Source organism: Ostrinia furnacalis, unplaced genomic scaffold, assembly GCF_004193835.3.
Source record: "Ostrinia furnacalis isolate ACB-3 unplaced genomic scaffold, ASM419383v2 OfSCF3547, whole genome shotgun sequence".
NCBI classification, from domain to species: domain Eukaryota; kingdom Metazoa; phylum Arthropoda; class Insecta; order Lepidoptera; family Crambidae; genus Ostrinia; species Ostrinia furnacalis.
Genome location: NW_021133786.1, coordinates 144,886 through 155,883, shown reverse-complemented (window position 1 = coordinate 155,883; position 10,998 = coordinate 144,886). Strand labels below are relative to the sequence as shown.

Genomic DNA, 10,998 nt, shown 5'->3' with positions numbered 1-10,998 from the left:
TTTTAGTGTAACAGAGCCCCGAGATAAACATCAAATATTAAACCATTCTACGTATGTGCGTTTATTAAGTGTGCGTGATTCTCATTAAATTAAGCCTAAGTAGGCTTATGAGTTTCACAATACATTATAGGTATTGGATTCATAAATTGCTGGCGGCGTCGCCATAACTGCTTGATAATTGCATTAGAAATAATTAGATAATGTACCTAATTAGTCATTAAGCAGTTAGGCACGTCAGTCTAACTAGACCACAATATAGACGATTGAATATAGAGTCGACAGCATATCACATATTTTTGTTCCAACATGTTGTTTTTATGTGGTAAGTGGTATATTACAACTATACAAGATGGCATACAAGTATAGAAGAATGTCAAGGGCTTTGTCTTGAAAATAATCACCACACCGAGTCATCAGGGCTGTCACTAACAGCAAGAAGGGGCTGTAATTCTCACTAACAGCAAGAAGGGGCTACTCATTTTTACTACGGTAGAAATGTGGTGATTAAAAACTATCATCGTAATTTATGATGCCCTAGTTCGATGATGAGACTTACTGTCTTTTTTTCTTCTGTGGATTCAAACATACAATTAGATTATGTTCTTGCCGGCGCACTTATGGGTCTAATGGCTCGGAAATTATCTGAGAAACGACCGCGCTGTGTTCGATTCCCGGCACATTAAAAATGTATTGAGGACTTTTTCTAGTATTCCTGCATTAGGCATGAATCATTTCCTGTGATTAATTGGGGGGTAAATGAAAACTGTGGTAATTAGAAGCGGCTGTGTTTACATTATTCATCGCGATTGATTGTTGAGTTGATTATAAATGTTAATGTTAATTAAATGCTCTATTAATTGCAATGAAAAGCTCTTCTTATTGTACACGTGCACGTCATTTATTATTACTGCGGTGAATCATTTAATATTATAAAAACTTGTATCTTTCCCACCTGTACTCAATTTTTGTAGCATGTAATGTTTTTACTTTAAGCGCCATTATTATAAAGTTAATTTAGGTGATTAACGTTTGGTTCGCTTGAAAATACATAACATAAATTTTCTGGTATTTATTTCACTGTGTAGGTGTATTTATGGGTTCTTTTCATCTTTTGTGTCGTTTTAAAACTTGAGGACTTGTATTTGAAAGCCAAATGTTGCTTGCCACATAATTATGTTCCATTTCGGTTAATAAATTGTAGAGTCAGTACGTTCGACATAAGCTTCGCTCAGACAGTCGTGTAAAGGTGGGTGTGGACTATGTAGCGGGCGTCTGCCGCGCATGATGTTGTCAGGGCGGTATCCGCTTTATGCGACTAGGGGCACCATCAGTCTTTTGTTTCAGTGTCTACATTTTGTTGAATTGTTATACATTAAATACTTAAATAGAATACCTCTGCGATAATAGTGCTATACAATAGAGACAAGAACGAGGCATGCCGAATAAGAAAATTGAAAATCAAAAATGAAATAGGTATGGCGACTGAATCTCTGAATGATAGAAGTAAAATTTTAAAACTCATTTAAAATTTTTTACTTTTATATTCAGTAAATAGTCTTAATAAAGTACTCCTGCTTGGTAACTCTACCGACAAATCGTAATCAAACCGCGTTCGAGCCCCGGCCCGATGCCACGATAGCGATCGCCGCTTCTTGCTAATGCCAGCGCTGCCCGCGGCCAGCCACACGACCCGCGTTCGATTTCCGAGCGTGCCAACTTTATTGTACCCATTATAACGTAAGGCAAAGTCGTTTACCACTGATAATTATTGCTTTACATCCATGACTCACGGGGCTTATAAAATTTACATAAAACTATCGATATGTAAGGTAAAATATAATAATTATTATACAGGTACCTACCACAGTCCCAAGCCAAACTACAAAATTAACATACCTATTTTGCCTTTCGGGATTTATGCTTGTGACCAGATTGCAAAAGATTATCTTTTGGCATTTTCTTTGTTTTGCATAATGCAGGCAACAATTATAATATGTGAATTTTCTTTACACTGCCTTCTTTTATTTTATTTGTGTTCTTATAAGTAACATAAATTGTAAGAACAAAGAAGATTTGACCCCGTCTAGAATTATAATTAAGAACTGGCGACCCGCCGCCCGCCATACCATTAAGACAGACCCCCAAAGCATAAAGGCAGTACAACTTTATATTCCATTCAATTACACTTGCATACGAACTGGCTCTTGTGCGTTGAGCGCCATACATTCAGCGGGAATGGCTGTACTAACAGTTATTACATGCTATTAAAAAGAAGCACTTTCCATCGGGCACTGGCACAATATAATAAGGCTCAGAAACCATGGAATAAGGCGTAGTCTATCTACAGCACACCTTAAATAAAAATGTGTATAACTTTTACAGAAAGTTTACTCTACGTCAGGTCGCGTGATGCCACGTGCAAGTTGCAAACATTATTGTACCCTGAGTCAGAGATAATAAATAATGTAGCCACCAAGCAAGGTTGCACGTGCCAAGCATTTTATAAATGTACTGTTCCAGCTGCCAGCATCTAAGGTACTTATTTGGGTATTTGGCATTCAACGTAGATTAAAACAACCCTGAATCCGTGCAAAGTAGGAAGAAATTACTTCGATGTGGATATAAACGTTTCTACGATTTGAATGGACGTTTGGTCTACTGTTAGTTTCTTAGTTACGTCAAAGGTCCGAAACAAAAGCGGGCCATAAAGTTTAATGTGGCAAAAATCTGGCGATTTGGCAGGGCCGGTGATCGCTTGGCATTAGCAGCTTGGCGTGGTCATCCGCTCCGCACGCAGTCCCTGGCACCGCTGCACTGGCGCGCTCGAAGGTGCCAGGGTCATTTTTTATTATGGACCAGCAATATCGGAGCAATTTGCTGAGATTGAATCCCGCTTGCACACAAACCACAAAATTATAAGCGCTTAAGATATTTTCTGTAAGTATCTGCAGAAATACCTCAGACACGACTAGGTAGGTATAAAGGTGAAGAGCGGATAACGTTATCGTTCTAAAAATTATAAGCGCCCCGGTTTCTGAATTGATATTTTTAGCTTTAGCGTGATCATTTTCTACTTGAGTATGAACACTATGAAAATTTATAACGGCAAGAAAAGGGTATTAAATGCTAATAAATGTAAAATACAAAACATATTTTTGAATCCAGAACCCGTTACTTGCTAGCGTTTCTTAAGAACTTTAAAAATTCACAGATAATAGTTTTGTATTGTATCGTCGGATTACTGACATGTTTAAAATATTATAGATGAAAAAGCTTAAGCTAGCTTACAATTGTTGTCACTCATACTTAAAAGTAAATTAACGATAAAATACGGATAGCATGGTGACGGGGTCTCTATCCCTAATCGCTGTTGGGTTTCAACGGTACTTCCGAGCAATCCGCCTTTAAAGCCGTGAGTCACACTGCACTCAAACACTCTCAAATGGCCCGTGAAAATGCACTTATTTCAAACATCAAAGCGTGTCTCAGACCATTTGCCATTACGTGTGTCTAATTCGGTGTGAAATTGTATTCGACTCCATAATAGACTAATTGAGTCGTAGAAACTATGAAGTAATGAGGCCCGCGATGGCAGCAATTATGTCGCATACTCAGAAAATTGCTTGGATAAAAATCACAAAAAAAAGAAAGGAGAGTAATACTAGACATTACGTAGAAACTTGCATCAGTATTACGAGTCTATCTAGATCTGAAATAGTAGTCGTGATAGATATGAGATTACAGTCGTTCGCTTTAAAACATAATCTTGAGAAGCCTCGCTTTCAGATACTGGTTTGCTGGATAAGTTATATGGTCTGATGATTCATGGCACAAAATAGAAATGAACTGTGATCTATAGAAGATAGTCATTTATAGTTATTAACAAGCATAAAACTTGAGATAAACCGATAAAGCTAGAAAAACTTACTATAAAAATAGTTTAAAAAAAGTTAGATTTATTGGTTAAAACCTTAAAATTCAGCAACAGAGCTGACGTCATGCATGATAAATGATAATAAAGTTACAAACTTATCAGGCCGATGAAAGTTATATCTGGTGCTAAAATACTTTGCTTGTTAGGTTTATCAGTTAAAAATTCGCATAAATTAAATTAAATTATTAATGCGCCGATTATTCTATCAAGCGTAAATGGTATGCTAATAACCGGCAGTTAAAATTGATGTGACATACTAAAATAAGAAAAATATTATGAATGAAATAGGTTAAAACGAAGAGTCTGAGTGTATCAAATCAGCATATTATTATTGCCACTAAATTGGAAAATTGTTCTTTAGTTATTATCCAAAACCAGTCGCCATGTGTCTCAGCTTTAGCGAATCCTGACATTTTTAAATGGAAATTGTTATTGGAGGTTTGCGTGCCGACAACTCGGCACATCTGCATAATTTTATGGCTCCATGTAAATCGGCGGTTGTTTGAATTCGGGGCGGACCTACAATTTGATCATTTGTAAACTAGACTAGTGACTTACGTGACTTTGGGCCACGCAGCGTCTTCAGTTTGGAACCCTCGGCCATCTCATGCATGCCAGCATCCAGAGTACCTGAATGATAGAGGTAATTAGTTGTGAATTAAATGGAATTATTTGCAAAACAGTTACAGATAGGACTGAAAGTTATTACTATTAGAAGCATTCAAACGTAAGTATCTTTTAAAAAAGATGCGAACTTAGTTTTCCCCTGAGTCACTGAACAAGCAAAACTTAAAGCTGCGCTATTTAAATAACCAAGAGATCTAAATTACAAAGCGCACTGGTACAAGCTGGAGGAGGTCTTTGCCAAAAGGCATGTAGAACAGAAGGATTTGTATTACTCTTTGTATTAGGTAAGTTAGCACAATGGCTTGAATACATGCATAACGTTTTATTTGTGCGTACAAAAAGCTCAATAAGTACCTACATAATAAACACACAGCAGTAGGTATGCTGCACACGTGGTCACAAGTAGGTATTCTAAGAGTGGCACATTTAAAGTATAAAGACTATGATATCGTTTGAAATTAAACAATAACATAATGCATGCATTATCTTTATTCTAATAATTGGGAGTCAGCATTCTATTGTCCAGTGTGTTCGCACTTTGCAGGTGTTTTATTTATAATTTATTTCAGTCGATAGCCGCGATGAAAGGTGGCGTATTCGCATCGGGCCCAGTGGCGTCTGCGATAAATATGTATTGGGCATTGTCCCGCGCGACGCCACCAAATTTAGAAAGCCCCGGAGGAGGCGCTGCCCGGAATTTTTACAAGCACTGTTGTGTGGGGAACACGCGGGGCCCCGGGGACTGCGCATCGAGTTGCTTTATTCTTATCAAATTCAGAGATATTCTACATAACGAGGATTGTTTTTTACGCTTCGGTCTAGTTGGGTAAAATTAAACTACCTACATGTAAAGAAAAATATAATTTTCTTTAACCATTTCAAGTTTCTTGCGGGCAAACATCTTTAAGCCAGACCGTGACATTTAAAAAATGAATTTGTAATCTATGGTAGGAAAAGTCTATGGCCATAACCTAAAAGCGTCTCGTACCTCTGAAAAAACAATATTTAATTTTATAGAATTGAAATACCAATTACCATTGGATATTCTAATTGTGGTTTTGGAACCGACATTGTAATTGATAACATTAAATGTCGTTTCTTTCTTACAGAGAAACTCAATTGTGTTATTTTGACTGTGTCGTCCAAATCACAAAGTATATTGGAAATCATCTTATATACATATAAGAAGATAATTAAAAATCCCATCAAATCTGAACTAACTGACATCAAAATACAAAAAGTTTCACTAAGTAAGTACATCGGTTTTAGGTTAGAAAGCAATAATAAGCCCTTTGAAGATAGACCAATAATAGAAATAGACTCGTCAGAATGTAAACCAGAAAAGGGGACAATTGACAAAGCAAATGTATCTTCAAATATTATGGGGAAACGGAATCTGATTGAGGATCAAAGAGAAGTCAAACGACGGAAAATTAACAATGGATACTCGCGTATTGTCGGTGACAATTGACAAAAGATTATTGGCGAAACAATGGATGTTGTTCGCAGGAAGACAAAGATGAATGGGAACAAAACACTACCAAAATCTCTCGCTCATTTCATTTGGGTCAAAGTGCCTCATCGGTAACGCCCACGTCTATACATTTTATTTTTCAATTGCAATTTGCGTCGATGTGTCTTTATGTCTTACAACAACGACTTCATTGCACAATATCACATCATATAATGAACTACTAAAGTGCTTAATTATGCATAGAAAAACAGCATAATGTATTGTTAGTCCACACTAGCAAAATAGAACAGTTCAGGTATATTGCAGTCCAAAAACTTCGTTCGAGTCTCATTTCCGGTAAAAAACTACATGATTATCCAGTTCGGGACAAGTTTTTGACAACTTGTCCTAGATGATCGTATCTAGAATTGTAACAGAATAAGCTAGGTATTCGTAAATTAACTTTAGATTATAGTGTTTTGCCAAAAAATACCTATAAAGGTATTGGTAATTTTGAAGACGCATTCTGTGCCCTTGACAAGCAAAAAGAAACTACTACGTTAAATTATTCTAAGAGCGACCTCCGAAGTTCGAACCCGCGTGATTTAGGCTCGGTAAGGTTGGCGATTAAAACCCACTCAGCGTTCACGGCTCATGTCTAAAACGAAAGCCAGCTGCATGCAGATGAGTCTATTCGATACATTTGCTACTGTTCTTATTCGAATGTAGCAATTTTTTTTTTCAAAATATATTAAATAGTAGGTCCTGCACTTTATACTATTACATGTATATATGTAGGTATATTTATATTTTTTATTTTTTAAGAAAAAACAATTTCTTAAAAAATAAGACATTCTGAACCTGAACGCGTTTGCACAAATCAACCAAGCTGGTAGGTATTAATAGAATTCCATAATCTCCAGAACATTAAAGTCCGACTGTGATTTCAGGGACATTGATTAAGAAGACCGTTGACTTCCTTAGTTTTTTAATACGCAACCTAACAGACAAAACAACCGTTGGAGTTAAAATAATTAATTGTAAATGTAGTTTTCGAACTAGAAAACAATTAAGTTTATTTGCTAATCAACATTCGGTAATAATGTGTCGCATCTTCAATAGGTAAGGTAGAGTTGCACATATCGTGAGACTTAATTAAGTTATTAAATGACAGTGCTCTAATTAATAAAGAGTTGTCGCAGGAGTCGATTTGTCCCGGGGTTGAGCTGGTCAAGCTGGTTTAAGCTGGTCAAAAGCGATTTAATGAGTATTTTTTGAGGGATAATATAATAAAATAGTATTAGCATGCACTATCATATAAGGTATGTATTATAGTACTATAATATTAATAACAGTTCTGGGGACAAAGCTCATAGGTACATTAATGTCCCATTGTTATAACAGAGACTCTTGTGGCCTGCATTAATAAGACTCACATTTCACTCTGTACTACTTCAAACTAGTAGTTTGCGTAGATGACGCATTTCGCAAAAATATGAATTACATTATTCTATGGTAAACAAACTTTCCGTAATCTATAAATACAATACAGTTCCGTCCGCGAGGGGAGCGCCCCCGCGGCATCGGCCGCGCGCCTCTCGGGTAGGCGAGGCCCCAGTAGGCCGCCGCTCGGGGCGCACGTCAGCCGTGCCGCGTCACAATAAACATCTTTTCTGTGTTTTGGCCGCGAATTATGCCGTCTGATAATCCTACTATGGCGTCTAATAAACCTACTAATCCGTTCAAAAGATACTGCTGTGTCAACGGGTGTGTAGCTAAAAGGAAAAACAAGGATTATTCAATGTCATTCTTCAAAATACCGGACGATCCTGAAAGGTAAGTAATTTTGTTTATAAAATGTTACTACTGCTAGTTACATGGTCATTACAGTCTAAGAGCTATAGTGACAGATTTCTTAATCGTACTAGGTAACGTGAAGGAAATAATATCATCATTCCCCTACAAAATCTTCACACCAAGGCTCACTAGTCTAAGAGCCTAGCCTACCGCGTCAGTCCGCGTCGGCCTTCGTCTCGCGCGTCTGCGACGACCGCTGCGTGCTAACTAAATGCGCTCGACAACAAAGTTGTTTGGTGACGTATCGAGGCCGCGTGGTGTGGTTGTTTAGTGACGTCAGGGCTGCTACTTACGATTTATAAAACTTTGTTCACACGATAAATTATGTATTTACTTAAATAGTTTGTTTATGAGTTGCAGTACATGTATAAAGTAGATGATAAAGTATAAACTCCGACATGTTTCACGCTGCTGGGCCGATCGGTAGTTTAGACGCAGACATAGCCCTGCATAATCGGAACGTTTGTTCATTCTTATCAACATTTATTAAATGGATGTCTTTTGATACAGGCCTAGAAATAATGTACAATATCTTAATTTTATATTAGTACTTAAAATGTAAACAAACCATGATCGGATTGTAAGCTGGCGTTATGTTTTATTTCAGACGTCGAGAATGGCTAGCAGCAATCGACAGAGAAGATTTACTTGATGAAAAAAAGTCAAAAAGGAAGTTTAGAAATTACTTTGTATGCTCTGAACATTTTGAGGAATCTGCAATTGTAACTACAATTTGTAAGCGAATTACACAAGACGCAGTCCCTGTAAAATCTTTACCTTATAAGAATCGCACCGATACTCAACCAGAGGCTTGTGGTTCAAAACGAGCTCGACTAAAGACATCCAAGAACCTTTCATCCACAGTCATAAAGACAGTTAATAATATGTCGGTAGCCAGTTACAGTCATGCTCAAACACAAACAGAAACCCGAGCAGAAGAGCACATAGTGCTGTACGAAACAGATGAAGATGAGAGTGACAAACCAAATATAGACGAAAACGAAACAAAACGTAATATTGCCGAGCCAAATATAGGCGAAAAAGTAATAAAATGTGAGATTGCCGAACCAAGTATAAACCTAAAACAAAGTGACATTGACGAACCAAATACAGATGAAGAATACGACGCTGATATAAAAATTGAGATTTGCGAACCAGATATAGAAGATTTATTAAATGAGTTGAAAAAACAAACCAGCAATGTCATCTGAAACTATACCAACTACTACATCAATATCAATGCAAACAGATTTAAATGAAACTTCAGATAAAATTACACCAATTAATAACTAGTCTGATTATTATCTGATTAATTTCCCCCCGATACGAATCAGCACAAAGGCGCTGAAATTTCTAATTAGTTCTACTATAATCTGTACAATTTTTTCTTAAAATAAATAACCTGCCGTGTAGTCTCTTAGACTACAATTGCGCGTTCCGCGCGTCGAAGCGCGTGCAACGGACGGCCAAACCTCACTCAATACAATAGCCCTTTCGGACCCGCGCTTAAACTAGAAAGAAATTTGTAATTTTGAAAATGAATTTTAGGTAATTTGGGGCCGCAGATTACGAATCTGCTATAATTTTCCAGATTTTCCGCCGCCATCTTGGAAAATTCATATACCAACAATTGTATCAAACTGGGCCCTTCACTTCCCACGTACAATTGTGAGGGTCAAAATTGTAAGGGTTTTGGAAATTGTATCAATGGCATGTATTCCGAAAAACGTATTTATAACCCGTAAGGAATAAAGAGGTTTAAATTTTATAACAGTATTTGCCATTTAATATTGATTTGTGGGCCAAACCATCTGTTACATGAGCTCAACAGTAAATATAGCGCTCGAAATATTCCTATGGAGTTTTAATATCTCCTGGATCATGAACAGCATCTCCTGGAAGATGTTGACGATTGAAGGGCTTCGTCTGCTATGCCGCTTGCATACTCAGAGGTATGTATCGTCATGAATGTCTGAGCCTTCATCAGAAGAAGAGGAGTAGTTCATCTGAAGTAGCCGAAACTAGCTTTTGTCGTTGTCATCGCTCTCATCCCCAGATGCATTGAGCATCTCTGCGATAGTAGCGTCGTTTAAAATCGGAAACATGGTGCGGAAACCATGAAAAATTAATAATTATGAGAAACTTAAAATACGCATAAGGTATTGTAGGGCCCACGTCGATACAATTGTGTCAGTAAAGTTCGTTAAGCCGTTACGCCAAAGTCTTTGCTTACAAGTAGTCACTGTTATCATCAAAAGATGCTATTTTTATCTATTTGTCTATTTAATAACTTGTATATTACTACAATTACAAAATAAAACTATAGTAGGTACTTTTTTTCGCCAAGTCGGGGAGCGCAATCAGTCATGAACTGTACAGGTTGTAACCTGCTCACCAACTGCGCTTCAGACAAAATTTGCACGGGAGGTGAAAGAACGCATCCCGCACAATCGTACGATACTCAGCCCATCCACTTCCGATGTAAAACTAATGAGATAATCTCGATTTTGTAACCCGCACAATTGTATTGGAGCGGTCCGAAAGGGATAGGACAGTTTGACTGCATACTACCTACGGAACGTGTTATTTTTACAGCTTGTACCTAAATCTTGTGTATCCACGTCCAATCTTCCGCTTATTATGTCAAATAAGATATAATAATGTCAGGTTCCGGTAGGAAAAAACTTCTATTATCGTAATCGAGTAGTACCTACCTATGTAGTTTCTACGTGGCGTTATTTGGAAAAGACCATAAATGTGATTTTTTATTGTACTTAGTACATATTTAGTAGTAATAGGTACTAAGGTCTAAGTTAGTACCTATTAATTACTGTCCTTTTTATATCTCAAACATTTAATTAGTCTATAACTTACTATTTATAATAAAACGATATTCATTAAATTTAATTTTGTTTTATTTCCAAAGTCAAAATAAGATTAATTTCTAAGAATGGAAAAATTAAAGACTTCTGCTGTTCAGAATATTAAAAAAGGGATCCCCTGCGTCATAGAATGCGAGTAAAATAAATAATAGCCTGTGCTCTTGCCGCCATACCGGTTTCAAGCCATCGCATCTGTGCCTAATGTGAACGCTCGTGTGTCACACGATAAATTCCAATTTCGCATG

The 10,998-nt window shown here is 37.0% G+C and overlaps 1 protein-coding gene across 2 annotated transcripts; it reads left to right on the top strand.

Annotated features, from left to right (window-relative positions):
* Positions 1–7,640: 7,640 nt before the first annotated feature.
* Positions 7,641–10,760, top strand: LOC114357978 (52 kDa repressor of the inhibitor of the protein kinase-like). Of its 2 annotated transcripts, XR_003656346.1 has the most exons (3): positions 7,641–7,850; positions 8,479–9,356; positions 10,418–10,760. XR_003656346.1 is itself a non-coding variant. In XM_028311813.1 (2 exons), exons 1-2 carry the CDS (start codon positions 7,708–7,710, stop codon positions 9,080–9,082), a joined length of 747 nt encoding a protein of 248 aa, XP_028167614.1. In that variant the 5' UTR covers positions 7,641–7,707; the 3' UTR covers positions 9,083–10,420. The 2 variants fall into 2 exon arrangements, 1 of the variants encoding a protein (XP_028167614.1); XM_028311813.1 differs by having other exon boundaries at positions 8,479–10,420.
* The last annotated feature ends 238 nt before the right edge of the window (positions 10,761–10,998 follow it).